The following is a 24,936-nucleotide window of genomic DNA, read 5'->3' as shown; positions in this document are numbered from 1 at the left end:
GAAGTTATCCATGTGAACAAGCTGGTGTTTGACGGGCACACAGGAAGACAGCCAGTGAAGAACACTGTAGGTGAACCCCATTTAAGGTCCCAGTGTGTGTATGAGGGTGGGATGATCAACACTGCCAAAGGCAGCTGAGAGGTCCACCAATATCAGGAGGCGGGGGCCATCTTCATATGCGGTAAGAGGGCATTGTCTACGATGTGTAAGGAAGAGGCATTCATGCTGTAGAATGATCCGTAGTCAGACTGGCAGCCGCGTGGACGGGATGGTTGCACCGAGGTGATCTTGGAGCTGAACATACTGTGTGTTTCAATGATTTTGCTGATTGGTAGGTGAGTGATGGGCAGAAAACAATGTAAATATCTCAATATATCCATCAGACAGGGCCGGCAATTCTGGTGCAGGAAACAACCAGGCAGCTGCCGTGGGCCACCAGCAGACAGGTGTTCTATCACCTAGAATAAGCAATTGTGTCCCATTTGTCTATAGTGAACGATCGGGGTAGAGGTATCTGTGTCACTGCATCCAAGGTGCCAAAAACACACCAGCCGTGGGATGTTTGCTTTACTTTTTATACTCTTAGTCATCCTTGCGTTTGCATTTCTCCCTTATTTATATCCCCTCTGACCTCTTGGGCATGTGGACTAATTACTGGTAGCTCTAACTTTTTATGAACTCGGAGTATTTTGGTGGAAACGGGAGTATTTGCATCGCCATAATCACTACCTTAGCTTCAGGGTGCTTTTGAAATCTCGAGGGTTGCGATGTGGTGGAACGTAAACTTAATAACCTAGCTTTATTAACATAGGATTACTTCCTATGTGTGCACGTTGTTTCGTGACACACAGGAGATTTACAACTGTTCGCGACGTGCCCTAATGTGTAACAAACTACGCGGTGATATTTACATCGACATAAAACGATCCACTTTGGTATAAGTTGCCACTTTTTGAGAGCTCAATCCTTCCAACAGTCAAACAACGAAAGAAAACACCACTGCCAATCGATACAAGGAGAAACATGAGCAAAATACTCAAAATCAGGTTAGGTTATGCTGCCCTCTAGTGTCAATTTCAAAGTATACACTGCTTCCTGGACAATATTCGACTTAAGTTACACAGAAAAAAGCAACTTTATATTTTGTAGCATATCTTGTGTAGTGTAGAGCTTTGTGAACAATACAGCCCACCCTGAAGATGTTATTCATTTCAATGTGTAGCCAGTGAAGAGTGAAAATCACAAGAGTAACATGTTCGGACATTTGTTCTTGAGATCAGACTAACTATGGCATCTAAAGGAACATTTAGGGTGCAAGGTGAATCTTCGGACCACCACAAAGTATGGAGATAATGCAGTCAAGCCTTAAGAGTAGTACGAATTGAACTACTTCTCTGAAATCGGATTCCGGGGTATAGTATGTAATGCCACGTAGCAGTCCGAGCTGCTGTAGGGTGCTTTTGGCTTGTAAGGAAACGTGAGCTTGAAGTTGGAGTTTTTTGTCCACGATTACAGCCTGGGAGTTAGGGAAGTCAACGATTGATGGCCTGCAGTCTGAATTCAAGAGAGACCAGCGTGGCCGGAATGGAGGACCGAGGGGGATATCACGAGAGAAACTATTTTTAGAGGGTATATGTGGTGGAAGTCAACCGGGAATGGATACCTTGAGAATCAAAATGAGTTGTGAGACGGCGTTATGGGGGAGACTCTCACATGCAGCTGAACAGCGTCAGTGATGAGAGACAAGGGTGACTGAGCAACAAGGGTTCAATGCAAAGACTGAAGAGTGTGCGGATATTATGGATCCATGGGGAGGATGTTGTTTTGAAGAGTGTTGTTTACTTTTATTTGATGGTATTCATCCACCAAGTGAGAGGAAATCCAGCTGATGACAGATTTGTCCACTCCCATATGGTCTTTTTGGATGTTTACGAGACTGTTGCGGTGAACATATCAAATGCTGCAGAGAGATCTAACAGGCTGAGGAGGCATCCGGAATACAATAGGATGCACAGAACATCATCAGTAATTGGCAGTCTGGCTGCCTCTATACTACAGCCATTTCCAACACCTAGGTTGTCGAAAGGATCATATTCCAATGCACATTGGTTACCTTGTGAGGCAACACAGCTCTGTGCCCTTTCTCACGGTATCCCGCCTCACCTTTCTCACTCTATGCTCTCTTCTGCTTCACTTTCTATATTATTTTCTCATTTCCCCATATTTTTACTTCAGTATTCAAAAGTCTTGCTATCTCTTCCCCGATTTTCTCTCCCTTTTGATGCATCCCAAGGAGTTGCTTCCTCTGGGTGTGAGGGTCATATATGCTTTTTAGGTCTCGCCTGACCAAGCGCATGCGCTGTTCTGGCGAGACTTATTGAGAGGGCTCCAAAAAGTGCTACCAGGCCAGCCTAGAGCTACAGTGCATGTGCGCGGGCGCACCGCGCTTTACCGCAATTACTTTCACTTTCGCGGCCACACGGCCGCTTTGATGTTTGATCGTGATCCCAATCGCGATCACTTTAACTTTCGCGGCCGCTTTGCATAGCCAATAGGTCGCGCTTTTGGGACCTTATAAGTATTTAGTTATGCAACTGTTACATGGCTAAACACTTATAAGGTCCCAAAGGCGAGACCTATTGGCTATGCCATTGCTTGTTTTTTCTGTCGCTGGGTTGAACAGGACAGAAAAAAGGAAATCAAACTATCTACCCTAAATAGTGCAGGGGGTGTAATGCCCGTCCTCAAATGGCACCAACTCTGTCGGGCTCTCAGAGGAAGCTTTCCATCAAGGGTGCAAATTGGGGCTCTGTTGATGAAAAGTTGACTGTCCTCCTGACCCTACATATCCAGGGCCAACCATCGTTTCGGCGGACAGGGTACTCTCTCACATTTGTGATAGAGTACCCTGCACGCCACAATCTCGTATCCAGCCGCAAGTATTTTGCATAGGAGCACACATTAATGATCTGAGAATAAAACCCATGTCTTTCCATTGTGAGGTCTGGAGCTCAGCCCCTATATCATATCTTTTCCATAGAATGATCCCCCAACCCGCCTTAACTAAGAGCCACTAATGCTACATCACAGCCTTCAGCATTCTATGCGTCAGTTGCTAACCCTTTGAAAATTCACAAAAAGATCGCTACAAAGGCTTAATCTGCCATTTTGTGAAAGTTAAGTGTTGCTGATAACAATATTAACTACAAGTCTCAAGAAAGATTTTATGGTAACAGTTATAATTTTTTTAATTCAACAATTGCTATCACATTGTGCTGTTTTAGAGAGTAGGAATATATTTAAGCAGCAAATATTCACTTTACAGGAGAACTTTCTTCTTTTTTTACATAAGTGCTTCTTTGTTAGGTGAATATTCAATTAACTTAATGTTTACAAATGGGTCTTGTGAGGCTTTACTTATTAATTTATAAGAGAAGTAATTATTTGCCACATTGGTTTTATGTCTCATCTCCAACAGATGTTCTCTCGAACCTTTTTGGTAGATTGATTCTCGATAAATGAAGTGTCTGAATTTATTGAGAGGCAAACATTAAAAGCACAGGTAGAATAGTTGATATCAGTTAATGAATTAGTTACTTACCTTCGGTAATGATGCATCTGGTAGAAACATATTCTAGCCACAGATTCCTTAACTTAGAATATCCCCAGGCATCAGACTGGATCCGGAAAACTTTCCGCAGCAGCACCTCTGTGCGCCGGGGGCGGCACTGCACGACTCCGCCCTGACGTCGTCCACGGACGTGATGTCAGCGGAGCCATACATGCCCCTCCCGGCGCACGGACGTCAGTTTTCGTCGGAGAACTTTTCCGCGCCGCAGCGCGGAGCCACCACCAAAAAACTGTTAGAATATGGGTACAGTGTGCGAAAATGATGAAGACATGGAATGATGAAAAACCGCACCATAAAGGAAAGTGACGGGCACAGTATATTGGAAACTAGTAAAGAGAAAGAGCAGAGCACCGCTGTGAGAAGCAACCCCGTAAAAGTGAAGGCCAACCACCTTGGGAGGTAAATAAAGATGTAAACAACCTCATGGCAGATGACAGAAATTCCGCAACCTTAATGTATGACCATGAAGGACAGCAAGTCCGGAACATAGAAGCTAGGACTATTGACCACAAGACGTCACCAGAAAGAGACGTTATAATCCAAATAAGAGATTCAAAAAATGTGGCAGAGCCAATAGACCTCAAACCAATGGGGCACTGGGGTGGTAAGAGACCCCAAGGCGATAAAGAAAGGGCAAGCGGGGGGTGGGAAAAACACGAATCGAACCCACACTGTACAACCCAGGGCATAGGGTTGGAAAGAATACATGACACATAGCATACCGTCCAATTACGAAAATGAGCGGAGTAGAGCTATGAAAGCAGAATTAAGTATTCTGTGTGGGAGTGAGGTGAAAGCGTCACTCTGAAGAAGGATCAAGCCACCCGAAGGGAGGCAAGCGTAGAAAGTCCAACCTGAAAAGGTCCTAGCAGAATGGGGAGGACGGGCGGGCATTAAGGAATCTGCGGCTAGACTGTGTCTCTACCAGATACATCGTTACCGAAGGGAAGTAGCTCGTTCATCTGCTAGAGACGTCTAGCCGCAGATTCCTTAAATTAGAATAGATACCAAAACCATACCTATAGAGGAGGCGGGCCTACGACTGAACCCCACCAAGTTCTAGAGAGACCTTGGCCGTCAAGAAGTGACTAAAACAATGCCTTCAATCATGTGACGAAGCACAGTGGGGACAGTAATGTCAGCGTAGCTAACTTCTAGACCATGAAGCTCAGAAGAGAGCGGAGAACAATGGATGGTAAGGGCACCACAAGCCGACAAGAACAGCCCAAAAACCCCTTTTGTGTATAACAGGTTGAGAGAGGTAAAGCCCAGAGCCAGAATGCGCGTGCTGGAGCAAGAGTTCACAACTTCACAAAGGAAGATGAACCAAGCCTAGGGCTCGAGGGATCCCCAGGATCCAAGGTGTCGATAGAAAGCAAAAAGCGATTACCGGTGGACCAGGCAAAGCAGTGGAAAAACCACTGTGGAACCTGCGCCTGCAAGATACAGGGGGCAACGAAGGTAAAAGGCTGACTCCTGGCCAGCAAGTGCCAGCATGGCCCAAGAAAACACATACTAAATATGCTGGTGTTAAAAGTAATCTCATGACACCGCCAGAAGTGGAACTGAACCGAGGGCGGGAAAGATCCACCAGATGTAATGTGTCGCCTGTAAGCAAACCCCAGAGATATGGCAACCGGTATGACAGAAGGCGCATACCGACCCAGTATGTAGACTAGCAGAAGAAGCACTTTTCAAGCTGCATCAGCTAGACACATGTGAGAACATTAGCAAGCTACCAATCCATGGCCAAAAGGCCGGTAGGAAAATGGAGGACACGCCAAGACATAGCGGTCTGTTACAACCGGCGAAAGGGCCAATGGCACAAAGCCTAGCATCAAAGTAGGAGCGACACTGTAAGACATCGAAGCATACCAGGAGGCGCCTACACAACGATTGGACTTTGAAACCACTAAAAGAAAGGAAAGGCCTCCTGCAGGGCAGCGTGAGCAGCTCAGATGCGCATGACAGCAAGAGGGCAACGGCCCAAAAGGGGAACCAGGCAGCCGAGCACCACATAGAGGTGGTGGCCCAAGCAGACTGGGTCAGCGACCATGGACATCGCAGGAAAGAAGAAGCAACATCCCCCCCTTGCACGGGAACAACCACGATCCCCTGCAAGCTAGAGGCACGACAATAGAAACAGTCAGGATCAATGTAAGTGCCCCGGACCAGAAAAAACAAGTATTTCAAAGAAATACGTTCCATGAAAAATCATAGTATGATCCAAGCTAAAGTGCAGAAACACCTGTGCGGGCAGCAGGGAATGTGGACAGAACCACTGTAGGAGACGTAGTGAGAAAAGAGGCCACATACAGCAGAGATATAAATGCTAAGCTAGTACCATGGAGGACGAGCCCAATAAGGGCTGCGTGCCCAAGTTTGTACTAATAGTACTAAACATTGCTGCACAGCGACGGAGACGATGTGAGCCGTAAAAACAAGGTACAGAAGTACTAAAGACAAGCGGGACCAAAGGCACCCGAAGCACGACTGGGCGATGCTAATAATAGGATCACAGGACAAAAGACAGGGAGGGACTCCCCGAAGGATGTCCGCAAGGAGTACTACATAGGAGCGTACTAAGGCAAGGCAGTCGCCCAGCACCAGCATATACCTCACATAGGGTAAGTGTCAACCCCTGAAAAGGGGATCCTCTTGGGTAATCACGCAATCAGAGGACTGAACAGAAGAATAAACCAGCCATATGGCTGAAATCTAACAACGCAGAGAAGGCTGAACGGCAATTGGAGATTAAACCAGCCATACGGTTGAAAAGGAAACGGGGAACCTACTATACACGTTCGTGATAGAGGTGTAGGAAAACAAGGCACAGAACAGTGCAAAAGTTATGGGAACCGGGACAAGACCCGGGAGACTGCCGAATCCGCGTGGGGATCAAAAAGGTCCACACCATTAAAAGGTAAATCCCTGAGGGCATCCCTAACATTATCTGGGAAGCGACAGTCATGCAGCCATGCATGGCGGCGCAAAGCCACAGAACGAGCAAGAGCTCGTCCCACAGAGTCAGTTGCATCAAGGGAAGAACGGAGCGAAAATTGCGCTATTATCCTGCCATCAACCTGAAGCAACTGTGACCGCGGCTCCACAGGAATAGAAGGGAGAAGGGTCTCGACCAGGTCGCAAAGGGTTGAGGATGAACGTGCAAACACACACACAGTATTCAATGCACTGGTAAAGGCAAAAAGTTGGCAAGCACATGCGTCCAGCCATCTAGACTCCCTAATGGGAGGTAATAATAGCAAGACGGAAGAAGACTAAATCAAAAGCCGCCTGTACGAGTCCCTGAGCCGTAGGGTGAGTGGACAGGCAGAGTGGATCTCCCGGAGCAGGACGGTGCCTATGGGCAATAGCCCTATCAACAGGGCCACCAGAAGAAGGCCTTGCCCATGTGCCACGCAAAATGTCGAATAAAGAGCCGCCAAATGGCAGTAAAGGCTCCACCTCAATAGGTTCCATATGGAGCAGATCCAGTAAGGGATCAGACAGCAGGAGGGCCACAGGAGGCTGAAAACCAAGAATAGCAGCCGTCCTGTGAATGGCACGTGCGTAAGCAGCACCAGCTTCAGTTGCCATCCGGCTAGGCGATAATAAGCCGTCAGTAGGATATGGCTGAAGACTAAGCCGTCCATTGGACAACAAAAGTGGAGGAGCTGGAGACTGACCTGAAGGCCAGGTAACACAAGGCACTTGCACCATGGGCCCCCGATCCGGGGAATCCAGAGAAGCGTCAACCTCTTGACCAGGAACCGATCGATCAACGCCGTGTGGAGGACGCACCAACGTCAGAGGAGCCTGGGGAGCAGCGACCTCGTGAGGAAGCTGGGACGGTGGCACCGGCGGCGATCGACACCGGGCTGGAGTTGTCTGGTCGTCGACGACCTCCAGAGGGGACTCAACCTGGACGCCATCTGACGTCGATCCCACTGCAAAACATGCCCGTCTGGTTATGCTGGGCGTCGAGCCGGGTGTCGGTGCCAGCGCCGCCTCCGACGTAGACGCAGGAAGCCGCTCAGGGCTATGCAAAGACTGACTGGGTGGGCTGGACGGGCGACTGGGAGGACCTACTGGGCCTTGACCGGTCGGCGTTGTATCGTCTCCAGAGTCGATGCACACAGCCGGCGCCGAGGAAGAATCCGCCAGCAAGGACCGGACATGAGTGTCCTCCACTTGTTTGGGACCCGAAGGCGCTCTAGGGAGAGGTGGGGACCCAAAGAACGACTGGAGTGCAAGAGAATAAGCCTTCATTTGGGCACGCGTCGCTCCAACCCCCGGAAAGGGAGGGTATGGATAAAGCGACTGCCGGGCACCCTTACCTGGCATAGAGCAAGAGGACCGGGCGCCAGCAGTACGCAAATGGAAGGAGGACCTCCATGCTTGCCACTTGTGCTTACCTGCCCTTGAACTACGTTCATGGGAACGACCTCTGGAAGGAGCCCGATCCGGAAGGGGAGAGCGGCGACGTGAAGGTGCTGGACCGGACAGCCGTGCGGCAAGCAGTTTCATACGGCGCTTCATCCTCTGACAGGCGTCGCACTCTTTGAAGTCGTGGTGCGTGCCGAGGCACCACATACAGATGAGATGCGGGTCAGTGCAAGACATCTGATGCGCACAGGCTTCACAAGTCTTAAAACCCGGAGGCATTGCACACTGTTCCGGCGACACTGAAGGTGTCGAAAAGGCCTAAAAACCAGGCCAAGAAACTGCTGGTTTTCCAGGGTCCGCATTGGGATGCAGAAAAGGAGATAACTGACGTCAGCGCACTGGGCGGGGCGTATATGGCTCCACTGATGTCATGTCCATGGACGACGTCAAGGCGGAGTCGTGCAGCGCCGCCCCTGGCGCGCAGAGGTGCTGCTGCGGAAAGTTTTACGGATCCAGTCTGACGCCTGGGGATATTCTAAGTTAAGGAATCTGCAGCTAGGCGTCTCTATCAGATATAAAAACCAAGCAATTAAGACCAACATATAAGGAGGCTAAAAAAACAGGGAATAAAGATTTTTTTAAATGGGGAATCGTCTAATGGGAACTGCCCAAGCCTGCAGACTCAAAATAAGAAACTGTTACAAAGTTTGACTGCACATTTCAAGAACAAGGCCACTCTAAAACAAACTTTGGGGAAGTTTACCAGCCGGCATCTCTCAAAGTGCAAGTGTTTAAAAATGGGCACCAAGAACTTGTGGCCCAAAACCTTGTAAAAGTTACAGAAAAAGTAAAGATTTAGGATATTATCTGGTGATACGTCATCACAAGGACAGTTAGAGATGCTAATGTTATCATATTGCCCTAATGGAAAACATTATTCACATCAAATCCTAATCCTAACCTGGTCAGGAGTGCGCGCTCCCAAGAATTAGTGTCCGATACCAGATAAGTCTCAGGGCGCACCGAAGATTGAATTAAAGAACAGGTCTGCATATAGGATATGGGGAGTTCCGCTGCTGCACCAGAACATTGCCTAGCAGCCATTCATTTCTCAGAAATGACCCCCCTTCTGATTTCCTTATCCCATGAGGCGAATAAAAAGGCACGAAAGATCAAGTCTAATAAGAGTATCGATGATTTAAAGAAGTCAAGGTTCGCGCATCCCCCAAGCCCCGTCACAAGCTAAACGGCCGTCAACCACTGCTTTATTGAGTTGAGCAGGCTCATTATGACCTATTAATACCCAAAGTAATAGTGGTGCAAGGTAAATCTGATCAACATATGTCAAACCCAGTTCTTAGTGAATTGCAAATTGAGGGCTGGACAAAGGAATCCTCAATAGTCTCCTGCACCCCCATTCTCTTCAAGCTGTAAGCTGCAAGCTGACACATTTTCAAGTTTATTGGACCACGGCCATAGTTAAGGATTTAGAGCGGTTGCTCTCTAAGTTTAGCTTTTCCATAAACTCCACTAAGGTCTCCAAGAGGATTTTGAGAGCATCAGGGGTTCGAGCAAGGAGTACAGCATCGTTTCCATACATTAAAACAGACACAGGTTTGTGCTCGACATCCGACATGTCCTGCTCTCTTCCTACTAAGATGGCCTCAAGGCCATTGATATATAACAAATAGTATAGGTGCTAAACCGTACCCCTGGCAGACACCCCTCATAAGCAGAAAATATTCTGTGCACTCACTCCCATAGCGAATGAAAGCAGAAAGGTCGTAATGGAGTGCATGAAGAAATTCCACTGACCCAGCCTCCATTCCCATTTGTGCAACATAGTCCTCAACTTTGACCGATTTACACAGTCAAAAGTGTAGGAAAGATCCATATACGCTAAGTAAATTGGATTGTGCTTAGCGACCATATATTACATGATCAACAAGTGCAGGTTTTCGCCATTTGCCCAAAGTATTAAAAGTCACACCTAAAACCGTACTGGACCTGCAAGAGAATATTGGTCTGTCCCAGCCGAGAGCAAAAGTCTGCCCAATATTACTAGCCCTATTATCCAGACAGTGGAGTCCAAAATGGAAATATGCCTGTAACATCTGGGTTCTTGACAGTTCCCTTTTTTTTTTTTAAAACCGACGCAATGACAGCCGAACGCCACAACTTAGGAAGACATAATTTATCGTTATCCTTGTAAAGGTCCATGGGTACCTCATTGTGCCAGGTGCTTTATTCAAAAGACTTTTAGTTCATGAATTCACCACCTCTTCTAACGTAAAGGAGATACGAGGAGGATAATTGGGAGTCAACGTCAGTACCAACACATGGGGTGTCTTCAAGTCCCTATGCAGCCTAACATTTGTTGGCCTACAGACCCCATCAAACCATTCTTCCTCGTACCGCCTCTGCCCCCTCCCCCCCGGGGTTCTTGATAGTTTTAGGAAAAAGAGCCTTGTGTTAGCACTCAGGGAGGTAAAACATTCCGCAATTGAGAATCAGCATGAATCATTGGAAATACAACCATTCACAAACTCCAAATGGGTTGTAACCAGCTGGCAAAGTATACTACCCTTATTTGCAAACCTCCAGGCAAGTCTGCGATCCGTTACTTTAACAGTAATCAGTGAATTGGACACCACTAACTCATTAAGCCTTACTGAGGGATTGGCAAGAGAAATAATGAGAGGACTGTGATCACTAAACACGCTAGCATCAATCCTCCCCAACCCCAATACAGTTTGAACCAAATTTTGTGAAATCAAAATATAATCAACAATCGTAGTGCAGCCCCTGCCAGTAAAGATCCCCACATTGTTCGAGGACCCCGCCAGTGTGCTCCAGTACACCCTGCGAGGATTCTGGGATGTGTAGTCCACAAGGCGCAAAACATAGCAGGCTTATCCAAGCATTGGTCGCCTACAGCCAGTGGATATTTAAATTTGCCTTTTTTGGCAGAGAACCCACACCCTCCTGTTCCCCCCTACTCTGTTCCTCGTCCACTTCCCCTTCCTCCTCTTGGGGTGTCTTCTGAGATCATGCGTGTACTCCTATCGAGAATCTGACGTGGCATCCTGTACAAAAGCATATCAAGCATTTAAAAGCTGAGTGATCTAATGTTTGGGTAAAATTGCTCATCTCTGAAATAAACAAGCAGACAAGTCTTAAGCGACTTTTATTCATCGCTTGGTGTTGTGGACAGGTCAGGCTACATACAATAAACAAAGTGAAAGGCTATTGTATTTTGTAATCTATCCTTGTTCCTGGTGCTGCCAAACATGTAATATTGCTTAGATCTAAGCCCCAGAATTTGTTGGCCGTCTGTCTACCATCTCGGTCTCTTCCAACTCTCCAAAATTTAAGGTTAAAAGAATAGGACTTCAGTGCCATGACTTTTCGTATTAGGTGGACATATTCATCTTAGTGTACAACTAAGGGGATGTGATCCACAGCGGATTCTGACATTTTTCAGTGAGGGTTTCCTGAAAGATTTATCAGTCTCTAAACTTCAGAGCCAGTGGGAAGCTAGCACAATCTTAGGGAGTCCTTGACGTGCTTGGATTGGTTGCACACCTTTGAATGAAGGCTTCCAGATATTCATTCTTTGGTTAACTCCTCGAACACCCCACTTGTATTACAAGCACTTGTAACTTTTAGCTCCTCGGAGTCCCTATCGGGCTGTTTCTTGTAGTGACAGTTACAGTAGTACAGGAGAGTTGCAAGCTTTGTAACTTCACCACATAGGCCCATCGTTCTGTGCTAGATTGTTGTAACTACGAACAGAGCGATGAGATTCTCCCTTTTACCCTGAGTGGCAGAAAGTATGCCTTGATGTGCTGTGTTGAACTTTAATTGATTAAGAGCACTCCCACCTTCTGATTGCTTGGGTGGGGAGTGAAGGGGGCGGGGGGGGGGGGGGTTTAAGTTAATTGAGAATCTTCAGCTTTTAAAGAAGGAGCTATGCAGGTAAAAAAAAAATATGCAACAACCGTAACATGTCATTTAAGCTTCGGTTAGTTAACGTGTTTTAATCTTTACTGACATTTACTTCGGAGAGCCTTAAGAACGCAATCAATTGATCATTTTCTTCCTCGATGAGTCGCACTAGAAGGCCTCGGAATGAGAGAGCCCATGTCCATGCAGTTTACTCCAGAGAGCCAAGTCTTGCGGTTGCAGAAAGGCCGCGCCTGCAGTGATGCTCAAACCTCGGCTACTAAAGGGAGGCTTGGAAGACGAGGGCAAGCGTTATTCCAAGCTGTAATGCACACAGGCAGCCTGGTGCTCTTGGTAAATATTCAAAAGGTGGAAAACGCCAGAAAATGCTTAAAGGACAATAAGAGGTCCATGAACGGTTGTGATTTCTAACGTAATGTACAGAAAGTGTGTAACTCTAGCATACTACGCATTCACAACTCTCTGAAACCCCACAGACATCATTAATAAGGAACGTAGGGCACCAGCCAAATGCTTATACTTACTGCTGTTGGATCGCTGCGGTGTAAGGAAGCTGCAGTCACTTGCTTAAAACCACCAGGGTACCTGTCAACCAAAAATAGAAACGTCAACATTTTCCCCTGGATAAAATGTGCAAATGAGAAAGACAGCATGTGTAAAAACACGTGTTTGGATAAATAAGAAACAAAACATGTAATTTAATCACTGTGAATTGCACGCAGCACACAAAAGTTAACCTAAAGAGGTATTTACACCTACATTGGAAAGCTCCAACAATGTATCTTCATTACAACCAGCTACAGAGCACACTCTCTTGAATTGGAAACCCTTCGAGGCAGGTGGAAAATACATTATGGCTACAATAAGGGAAAAACCGAAATCCTGCTCATCCTGCCGAAAGATGGAAACAGAGGTCATGCTACAACCAAATCTTGGTGGTTCAGGATCCCGGCTCTCCTGCGATAATGATAAACGTCTTGGAGTAGTCCTTGAAACTGACTTGTCACTGTACACTAATGCAACCACCAGTGCTGCATCCTCTCATTACCACATCAAACGTCTGCGACAACAACCATAGATGCAACCACCAGTGCTGCATCCGCTCATTACTACAAACGTCTGCGACAACAACCACTAATGCAACCACCAGTGCTGCATCCTCTCATTACCACATCAAACGTCTGCGACAACAACCATAGATGCAACCACCAGTGCTGCATCCGCTCATTACTACAAACGTCTGCGACAACAACCACGGATGCCACCACCAGTACTGCATCTGCTCATTACAGTACTGCATCCACTCATTACTACATCAAACGTGTGCAACAACCACCACTAATGCAACCACTAGTGCTAATCCGCTAATTACTACATCAAACATCTGTGACAACAACCACTAATGCAACCACCAGTGACGCATGCGCTCATTACTACATCAAACGCCTGCGACAACAACCATCTAATGCAACCAACAGTGCTGCATCCACTCATTACTACATCAAACGTCTGAGGCAAAGACAACCTGTCCTTTCCCAGGCATACAGAGCTGTTATCAACAGTCAGAAGAAGGTGCAAAACTAGGCTTCGGTAGTGCAGTTTTGAAAAGCATGTGTAATAAAAACTTGAATAAACTGAAGTTATTCAGAGCTTGGCAGCTAGAGCAGTTCTGAAACTGCCTGGGAGGGAGCATATTACATGTCTCTAAGGATACAGCACTGGTCATCTCTTGATGCTGGAATCAGGTTTAAGGCTCTCATAGTACGTCAAACGCTTATACATCACGTCTTCTACCTTTTACCCAACACTTACTTTAAGCTCGGAGGGCAAGCGTCTCCTAGCTTTGACTTGTTTTGTGGTATCTTGTATGAAGGGGACATTCTTTTGGGATTCTTGCCGATGCTTCTTGGAATGCCCCTCAACCCCACATCTAATGAATAAAGTCTCTGGGTTGTGCTCCAAAATGCGAATACGTGATTTATTCCAGATACCTTTTTATAGAGTTTCACAAGGTATAGCCTGTTCCTACCCTTGCTTTACTCATTGTGACTGGTTTTAGAGCTGAATATAGCCAATCATAGTCGAAACCGTTGCATCATTTAGTGTTCCTGCAAACCATTAATGGCGAGAACTATGTAGTCTCTATAGGATTCAGAATTTCACCAATTTTGTTATTGTGAACCACTGCATCAAAGTTGTCGGGTGGCAGAAGCAGTAGAGATGATGATGTGGTAACTACACAACCAAGACCACGACCAAGTTATTAAGTAACCCTGCCCATTGAAGTGTACTTCAAGTTCCTCTACAACGCATGTCCACACGCAAATGATCAGCATCAAAGAGGATTAACAGGTTTGTTACATTTGTAGGAGCCACAAGGTAAATTTGAGAATGTAGGTTAAAGGACAACCACATTTATTAAGAGGGGGGAGGGGTGAGTGGGTTAGGAGAAAGCAAATACTACAAGAAGCGTGAAATGGCTGAAAGAGTAAGAATGCCTGAAAGAAGAAGAAGTGGTGTGTTTAGGTTTAAGGTCTGGATGTTCAAGGCCTTCTTGAGGCTGAACCCTTGGAAAATGGAGCGTGCCCCAATTGCAAATGGCAACAGACTAACACGAGAATAGTTCATGTTAATACATTTTAACAGATTCAAGCCTTAAATTTTGAGTTGGCGAGCCCCAGGTCTGTCTTCTGGGCGGAGTGAAGAGGAGTCTTCCAGAGTCCAACACCTATAAGCTCATCGTTCTAACTAGACATTGGGCTTAACCTGCTCGCAGGTATCCCAGTTACTTATTCAACACCTGTCAAGAGCATTCTTCATTCAGCCGTCGCCGTCTCTCTCTCGCCGTCTCTCTCTCTCTTCTCCCCCCCTCGGTTTACCTTCAAGACACATATTCCTGGCAGACATCATCCCAAATGGTCGACACAACACATGCAGCTTCCAAGTCGCCGGGTATGGAAGTAAAAAGTGAAACTGTCGCCCCTACCCACAACAGCTTGCATCCCCTTAATCACTGCATCCTATCCCTCTCCATTGTACGGCAATCGAGTCATTAACAGTTTGATCCACACTCTATGTACATAGAGCTAGAGCGAGAGATCAAGAAAGAACGAGCTATGCAGAGTGTGAAAGACATGCCATCCTCCGTGCTGTGCCAGGACTGGGTGTGGCTCTCACTAAAGCAAGAAGACATTGGCTTTAGAAGCAGCATTCGTGGAGAAGGGCATTTCACACAGTGCTCTGGCAAAGGAAGAATGGCCGAGGAAGAAGCCTAACTCGGACACCTATAAGAACGCGAGCGTGTTCACTGCTAAGCGCTCAAAACACACCATTTAAAATCAGGTACTGCAGGTGAGGTAGGGGACTTCTTCAAGGCTTGTAACTTCCGTTCTATTTTGAAAATCAAATCCTTTCTGACACTTCTCTCCAATCGATCTAGTGGTGTTAATAAACAGGCACTTCCAAACTGTTAGAATATTGTTCAAAATGAAGCACCAATGTGATCTGGGTACCACGGAAAAACACACTCACGTGATCTAGAAATATTTTACACATTAAACTCAAAAGGCAAGCCATTATTAAATTTAATTTAAGGTCACATTAGAAAACTATATGTTTAAATGAATTAATACATATATTTTCACAAGTCAAAAATGATGTTCCAGGGAGCTTAAGAAATAATTCAAATATATTAGGAAGCACAAGGTAATCGTGGTTATCGTAATCTTACCCTGTGTGCGAAGAATATACTTTTTGTTCCCATTTGTTGCCGGAGAACGCGATATGTCTTGTGTTCATTACCACAACGTGGTCTCCGCAGTCACCTGCAAATTTGAAAGTACACAGGACGTTACAAGTCTTTATACATAATTTCTGATCCCCTCCAATTAGGTTTTTCTTAATAGGGAGTGGGCATTTGCAAGATTACAACGTATTTTAAGTTAAATATGCTCCAACAAGAGGTAAACAGTCAAAGTGTGACGTTCCACCCACATTCACTATGTTGTAGTACTTAGGATGAAAAGACTCATTCTGTGAAACCAAGGAAATGAGTTATGCACTTTATTGAAGGAATGGAGTTCTACACACCAAAAAGATCACCAGGCTGTCAGCAGCTACAAAACAAAATCCCCAAGTGAAAACCGCATAACCACCCTACAAGTCTATACACCTACACCACAAAGATAAACACAACATAGGTGCCAACAATATTTGAACTTAGATACTTGATGGGCAAGCCAGAACCAAGAAATCAGGGAGGACCCTTTCACATGGATAATCTAGGCCTGACCAGCGGAAGAAGGCTGCAGCACCCTCCTTTATTGTGGGAGAGGAGAGAATGGAACACCAGAAGAAACTAGCATTGACAAAGTCAATAGGTTTCGGCAATCCAAGAGCTACTGGCGTTGTTAATGTCAAAATCTTTGAGCCATGCTCAATAGCAACACTGCCGCTGTTCAGCCTGGCTGAAAGTCATGTAAAAAAGTGCTGTGACCCAGCCTGCGCTGTATAATGCAAATAGAATGTGATGAGATATCATGTGAGATATTCAATTTTGAGACACTAGAGGGTCCCACCACACTGTAAAACAAGGCTCGAATTGAAATGCATTATGCCACTTCATGCACGTATTGCGTTTTTTTTTGTTGCAAAGCATAAACTGATATTGCTAAATAACGATGATCCTTTTACTTTTGTTGGCTACAGTGAAATCCAGCCACTGTTTAAGAAAGAACACACACACAAAAAAAAAACAGGAGCAGTTCAAACTGAAGCGGCAGAGACGGAGTTTTAAAAAACACGCACACAATTGCTCAAACACAAACAAAAAAGTAGCTCCTAAAACGGGATCAATGGATGGACACAGGTACTTGGTCCATGCTCTAGTGGAGGGCTGAACACAAGAAGAGACATGACGTATGCATGCCATGGACAAATGGGGACAAAGGATATGAGGCTGGCGATTGAGCAACCAAAGGGTAAGCCTATGGGCGAGCTGAAGCCCACAGATTGAACACAACACAACTCTTTGAGACATCGCATGTGCTGTCTAGCTAAGACCTAAAAACAAAACTTTGAAATGCTATGATTTCTGGCTCGATGGAGTTTCTGTTCTCTGAAACAACATGTAAAGTGGTGATTAGCAAAGCTACAGGCTGTGATTGAGTCACATTCCCCACTCTTTAAGCGTTCGCCCCAGAATATAATTAAACAAAAAATTACATTCAGTACATTAAATTTACTAGCTGCAAATAGATTGGGTCAGGAGATAGAAGTAAAGAGTTCATGGACATGGCGGCAAGTGATGTTGCGTAAAAGTCTGGTGAGAGTGAGCCATGTTAACAACACAATTCAAACTCCTGTTCTTTCAGCATTTTTCCCCTGAAAAATACAGAATCTCGCATGATAAAACAGTAGCTTTTTTAGATATCCAGGAGGGAAACGTTTGGGTGACATCCTCTGTTGCCAAATAGAACAAGGTAAAGTTAAATATGTGGTTATGATTCTCAAATCTTGATTTCAGAAATTCTGTTTTGTTGAGAAGCCAGACTGTAAATTTCATACAATGCTGCAGAAATGCTGGCAGTATTGTGCATTAACTGCATTCTTAGATTTAATATTAGGAGGGAAGTGATAGTGGCTGCTGATAATATGGGGAACACCTACACAGAATTTTCTTTGTGGGTATTCAGAAACACTTGCAATTTGGAAACTTAACTTTAGAACTAAAAAGACTGGAGTAAATGTGTAGATTAAGTGAAGACTGCTTCAAAACATCCCCATGTTTTGATGCAGTGTACGAAGGGGGATATATGCACATGGAAAAACATTGTGTGAAGAATTAAAGGAGGAATAAAGATAAAAACAGTAAAATGGGCACGTGCATCCTTCCACCATAATTGCTCTACAAGGCTGCACTCAGTGTCTCGTAGTTGCTGGTGAGTGAGTCTACGAAAAAAGCACTAGCAGATTCCATCGAAGGAAGCTCCAACAGCTGCAAGATCTTCTTGATCATCAAGGATTTCACCTTGCCCTCAGCTTCTTTAACATCATCATCTCCAAACAAACTCTGATGACATATTCAACTTCTTCCACAGCAAAATCACAAGCATCTACAGCAACTTCCCACCCCACCCAACCCTAGCGAAATCATTGCAACCTACCCACCACCAACCAAGGCAGCCACTTGACTGAATGGACAACGCTCACCAGAAACGGGGCAGCATCAATCATGGGGGCCATCCTCTCAGGGGGCCCAACAAATCAATGCCATCTACAACCTAGGAACATCAGCTTGACCACCTTGATCCACATCATCAACACCTCCATCACGCCGGCCAGTTTCCTGGATGAATGGAAACTTGCAGAAATCAATGCCCTTCTCAAAAAGTCTTCAGCGGACTCGAACCAACTTAGCAACTTCCAACCTATCTCCCTGCTCCCAGACTCAGCCAAAGTGATTGAGAAGGCCATCCACAAGCAATTCACAACGCACCTCGAGCTTCACCAGCTACTGGACAACACCCAATCAGGGTTCTGAAAGAACCACAACACAGAAACAGCACTCATCATGGTCATCGACGACATTCGAATCATCCTGAACCGAGGAGAAACAGCATCTCTGATCCTGCTCGACCTCTCTGAGACCGTTAACACTGTCTCCCACATCACCCTTATCAGTAGACTCCACAAGATTGGCATACAAAGGTCCACATTTAACTGGATCTGCTTCTTCCTCATGGGATGAACCCAAAAGATCAGACTGCCACCCTTCACATCAGGGTCTAAGGACCTGAGCGGAGTCCCACAGGGATCGTCCCTCAGCCCCACCCTTTTTAACATATTAACATATACATGAAACCACTTGCCAACATCAACCGATCACAAGGTGTCACCATCATCTCATACGCTGAGGACACCCAACTCATTCTCTCCCTGATGGACAAGACAACCACAACCAGAATCAACTTCACAAACTGTATGACCATGGTAGCAGACTGGATGTGAACCAACTGCCAGAAGCTCAACTCCGACTCAATGGAAGTACTGGCCACAAGACCTCCCCATGAGACTTCACATGGTGGCCGTCAGACTAGGACTAACACCCACCGACCAAGCAAGAAATCTGGGGATTATCCTAAACGACCAGCTCAACCTGACGGCACAAGTCAACGGAGTGAGCACCGCCTGCTTACACATCCTTACACATGCTACGAAAGATGTTCAAATGGCTGCCACAGAACACAAGCAGGACTGTTACACAAGCACTTATCACTAGCAGTCTTGACTACGGCAACACTCTATATGCCAGAATCTTCAAATAACTAGTACACAGACTGCAGACCGTCCAGAACACTGCTGCATGACTTATACTTGACTTCCAAGTGCAGCCAATTCAAACTTTTCACACACACATACAAAGCCCTACACAACACAGGACCAGCATACCGGAACAGCTGCATACACTTTCAACAGTTCGCCAGACGCCTACGCTCCCATCCCACTCGCACAAACCCCCCGCATCCGCAAAAGCGAAGCAGGTCGCTCATTCTCCTACATGACCCCCAGCACATGGAACTACCTCCCTCAACTCATCAGAGCCTGCTCCACACTTTGAGTTCCACAAGAAGCTGAGGACCTGGCTCTTCAAATATCACAGTGAGGACCACACACCTACACACCTGTCCAAGCGTCTGGATACGCTCATGGGTGATTAGTGGACTATAAAAATTTACATTACATAACAAAACACAGAAGGCAGCAGGACAATACATGGAAATCTACCACAAAGTAAATTTTTAGGAGAATTTGCGAGAGCGGATTTAGTCAATCCATAAAAATGGATAAATCTACAATTAAGCCTACATCTATGTTTGATAGATGTGCCAGTTTAAGATTTTTTCGAGTCCCGTAGACAGCATGAAGCAAAGACAAATGGAGACTGGCGTGGAATGAGGACGGGTGAGAACATATGGCAGCAACTCCGCTGTGTGCTATTTGCCATACCCAAAACAAACTTCAGCATGCAGTATAAGCTAATGCAGATAAAATATGCTGTGGCTGTGGGCTGCCCTCAATTCCAGAGAAAATTTAAAAACTGAAGTCATCCTGTTCAGATAAGTGCCATCGTTGCAATAAATGCAAGTGCACAAATAAACATATGTTGGTGGATGGTCCAGAATAAATATTATTTTAAATAAAGTTACATCTTTAGCCTCTGAGCTTCAGGACTACATGCAGAACTTTATGCTATTCAACGCCAAAGGCATTTGTAATCCATAGTGCCAGAAAACTGGAAGCCGGCCGGGAAGTTTAAAATGTAGGATTAGATCCTTGGATTGAAGAGGTGGGAAAGTTACCAACAATGGTAAGAGGGAAAGGGAGAACCAGATCCAGAACTAATAGGGTCTTGGGGCAACTGCTAAACATTAATTGGGAAGATATCTCACATTCAATAGGATAAAATTCCAGACCGTTAAAATCTTATTATACAGAGTGAGTGGCTATACCATTATCAAGTATTTTTGTTGAAAAATATACCAAATTATTATTATGTTAAAATGAATTTGTAGAGCACGCGTACACCGGGGAGGTTTCATGGCGCTAATTCGGATGAGATCCTAGTCCTAGAGAAAGGTTTAGAAGACCTGTCGGAAAAGCCAAGTTTTTAAAAGACTTCTAAAGCCAAGAAGATTGGTGCAGAAGCGGATTTCGGAGGGAAGGGAATTCCAAAATATGGGGGCCAAGGTAGAAAACCTGGCACCCCCAGTACGCTTTAGTCTAAATTGAGGGGTAAGTAATAGATTTTGGTGAGCTGAGCGAAGATTACGTGTGGGAGCATATTTGTTAATCATATTGTTGACAAATTTCGGGCTCCTTCCGTTGAGTGACTTGAAAATAAGACATCCAATCTTAAAGGCACACCGCTTTGCAACCAGAAGCCAGTGTAATTGCTTCAAGAGAGGAGTGATATGATGATGCCTGGGCTGGTGAACAATCAGACGCGCAGCCTGGTTTTGTACTATCTGTGAACGTCTTAAAAGATAGAGAGGGATGACAAAATATAATGAATTCGCATAATCGACATGGGACATGACCATGGTGATCACCTGAATCCGGGCGTCGTGGGTGAGAAATCTACAGATCTTTTTTATGTTGCGGAGTTGAAAAAAGCAGATGGAGATCACCGATCTGATCTGAGGCTTTAGAGTGAGATCCTGACTGATAACCACCCCAAGGCTTTTAGCGGAGCTAGAGGGGGCGGGGGCTGGCCCAGCTCCCTAGGCCAAAAGTGGGGTCCCCATGGATTTTTAGCGATGCCACCTGTTAAGACCAACTCCGTCTTGTCCGGATTAAGTTTTAGATGGTTCTTGTTTATCCATTGACTGATGAACAGCATGGTAGATTGAAAAGCATGAACTGACTCCAAGGAGTTACAGATGGAGAAAATGAGTTGGAAATCATCTGCATAATTGAAGGTGCAGACTCTACGCTCCTTCAGGGCTCGGACAAGAGGGAGGAGGTAATGATTAAACAACAGGGGAGAGAGGGAGGCGCCCTGAGGGACTCCACAAGAAATTTTAACTCTAGGGGCAGTAAACTGGGCAGTACATACTGCCTGGGAGCGGTTTTCCAGAAAGGAGCTGATCCAGCTTAAGGCAGGGCCCGAGATATCTGCGTCCCTCACACGGTCAACCAAGAGGGAGTGGTCGACCGTGTCTAAGGCAGCGGAAAGATCAAGCAGAACGAGGGCCTGTGAGGAGCCACTATCGACCTCACTACGAAGAGTATACAATACTGTGAGGATTACTGCCTCGGTAGAGTGCGCTGGGCGAAAGCCCGCTTGATGGGGATCAAGAAATTCAGATTCCTCCAAGTCTGTAAGACAACCTGTGACATAAGCTTCCAAGATCTTGGCTAGATAAGGAAGAAGGGAGATTGGGCAGTAGTTTGTCAGAATTAGCGGATCAGATCCCACCTTCTTTAAAAGAGGGACAACGATTGCCTCTTTAAAAGTTGCAGGGACAGTGCCTTGGGACAGAGACTCATTTAAGCGATTTAGAGCAGGGCTAGGGAGGGCAGTGAAAATTTCCTTCAAAATGCTGGGAGGGCAACAGTCAGTGGGAGAACCCGATTTGACTTTCGAAAGAAGATTTATGAAAGTGTGCTCACATATTGTGGGAAAGTGTGTAAAAGTGCTATGGTTTCGAATGGGATGAGGACTAGAGTCCAGATTTTGACAGACCGGGATACTGGACTTGATTTTGTCAATAAAAAAAAAAAAGATTCAATGCTTTACAAAAAGTTTGAGCGGGGGGGGCTTACATGAAATTTTGTCGGGGTTAGATAACTCATTCACAATGTGAAAGATCGCCTTCGAGTGGTTAGTTGCCGACAAAATTTTTGATGAAAAAAAATGCGCCGCTTTAGCAGTTAGAATAGATTTTTTTATAAGTTTAAGGAGTTTAAATAGAACTGTTTGTCTTCGGTTTATAGTTACCTTAATAATAAGTATTATTATGCGTTATTTTTATTAAAATAGAATATAATTTATTGTTTTTTAAAATGGAAGAACATATAAAGAACCTGACTGCATACTGTTTTGGTCCATTTAAGAAACTGCTATGGGCTCTACCATAATAAACTAAAAAAACAACCATCCAGGCCAATATCGTGTTGAGCTTCGACTAAAGGAACATTTTATAAATTGGGCCGATCACGGACACTATTAAGGCGTCTTCAGTCTAGAACTCTATACTGAAAGAGCCAGACAGAGAGGGTGTTCCTTCAGGTATCGGAGCCTTAAACTCTGGAGCTCTCTACCGCTTTATCTGCGTCAGACCTTAGCGAGTCTTCAGAAACCAACTGAGGACATGGTTGTTTTAATGCCGCTCCCACAGATTGCTATTGGAGGGTTTTGCTGCCTAATCTTCAACGATGGGACACTGTGCTTGGGCAGCCATTCACTTTACAAATCCAAAACAGAACCATCATTCTAACAATATTTGATTAGTAATCGACATTAATAATAATTGTTAACTATTTAATAAATGGTAAGATTTATTATCGTTAATAATAATAACAATTTTGAATTCGAATTCTACAATATGTGACCCAAGTTGTAAACAAATTTGGCTCACGGAAGGACCACCACAACTTACCCAAAGACAGCAAGGGTGTACATTCAAAACGGATGAAAAATGCCAAGGTTTTTAAATTACAGCGCTACTCAGAAAAAATGTAAAATTCAGTCCGGCAGATAATTTATAAGAGCATTTTAACTAGAAAATGAGTGAGTGGTTTTCAAGCACACACATCATGGCCTTGGCTCGACAATTAAAACCCCCACAAGAGAAATTTCAAGCAATACATCAGATCGCTACACAAGGCAATGAGACAGCCACACTCTGGCTCATTTGTGCAGAACTCATTTTTCTTTAGTCCTTTCACACTGCAGAGATCAGATTCAAGGAGTCTCAATCTGAGGCGGCATGCTCAACAGTCTCTCTCCACATTTCATTTGTAGCCACATTCCACTTTTTGGAAAAAAAGGCTTTGCAGCTTTTGCAGCCACTTTCAATGATCTATTCAAATTATGTCGAGCTTCTAGTAGCAGGTATTTTTTCTCTTTGCTCAGGAACAGGAGCACTTTAAGCACTGAGACAATTTCGGGTGTTGTGAATGATATATCTATGTTCAATTAGTCAATTCCGCTTTCGAACGGCATTTACACAAATCTAGTCAGGCTTCATCTGCATGTCTCAATTGCAGCAGGATGACTGCTAAAATCGACCCAGCTTAAGCCCTGCAGATGGACTAGCAGCGACCTGCTAGCAGAATAGTCACATTACAACAAAAGCTAGAAAGGCTCAGTAATTCTGCTCCATGTATTTCTACAGACTCGATAGCACTTTCAAGCATTCCCGGCCTCAAAGGTTTAACTCTCTGGTTCTTTCTACACACATGTGCATGACTAAATTTGGCATTCCCCCCTCAGACTCAAACAACAAAACTCAATCCCACACACTCATAGGGATATTCTCAAACAAACTAATAGAAAAAAGTAAAAACTCAGCAATCCTATTCAGTGAAGACCGGTGTGATTGCGAGGGGGGTGAACTTTGTGTACATCCTTAATTGTAGGAGGTTGGGTGGGTCTTTGGGTGTCTTGAAAATCCAAATCGCACAAATTCATACACACAGCGGGTAAGTCACTGTGCGATACCCTTGGCAAGAAAGTGAGTGAGGTTAGAACACCGCTCAGCGGGTTAAATGGTCACTGCGGACATCTCCGCGAGACCTGCTTGTCACTAGTTTGAGTCCTGGAAAGGCTGACTTAGTCCTTCCTTCGTATGCGATTCATAAATGGAGTTACACTCCAGTGTGTACTATTAATACATGTTAGTTACAGCACTACGGAGAAGCAAACATGTGGTAGCAAGTGCAGTATGGAAAGAAATATGACCCGCCCTTCCGGTTATCTCTGGTTAAATACAGATGGACAGAAGTCAAGGCAACTTTGAAATGAAGGTGGACACAAACTTCACCCATGTGCATCGGCGAGTGTGAACAAGCCTAAAACATCAACATCCAAAACGACATGGGGACTGATCCATTGACATGCGCGAGTGATTTTTCAAGGGTGAAGGATCAGACACCCTACAGCGCTGTTTTCCACATTAGACAAGATGAAGCATCAATTGTTTAGGAAGGTGGAGGGTAAAGAGGGAGGAAGAAAGAGAGTGAGCCCAAGCACACTAACGTGTGACAGGGATGGTGGAGGACCAGGGCTCTTGGGTGTGGAGAGATACAACCTAGTGTCACAGTTAATGTAGGGCTACCTGGTTTACGGAGGGGATGGATGGACTACACAAGAGGTTACTGTGGGAGATGAACGGGTACATGATGTTGCCACGTCTTCTAATGTAAACTCACCCGGACAAGGATGGTTA

At 45.2% G+C, this 24,936-nt stretch overlaps 1 protein-coding gene across 1 annotated transcript in view; it reads right to left on the bottom strand.

Moving 5' to 3' along the window:
- MRPL13 (mitochondrial ribosomal protein L13) overlaps positions 1–24,936 on the bottom strand; it is a 166,260-nt gene that overhangs the window by 41,490 nt on the left and 99,834 nt on the right. Inside the window, exons 3-4 of the mRNA XM_085604071.1 lie at positions 15,714–15,807; positions 12,508–12,568 (exon numbers count right to left, since the gene is read on the bottom strand). Of these exons, the coding sequence (XP_085460197.1) occupies positions 12,508–12,568; positions 15,714–15,807 (155 nt within the window). The remainder of the gene's footprint in view (positions 1–12,507; positions 12,569–15,713; positions 15,808–24,936) is intronic.

The sequence above is a fragment of the Triturus cristatus genome, chromosome 5_1, assembly GCF_964204655.1.
Source record: "Triturus cristatus chromosome 5_1, aTriCri1.1, whole genome shotgun sequence".
Lineage (NCBI taxonomy): Eukaryota > Metazoa > Chordata > Amphibia > Caudata > Salamandridae > Triturus > Triturus cristatus.
The sequence above is the reverse complement of the archived record's forward strand: the minus strand, read 5'-3'. Positions and strand labels throughout refer to the sequence as shown.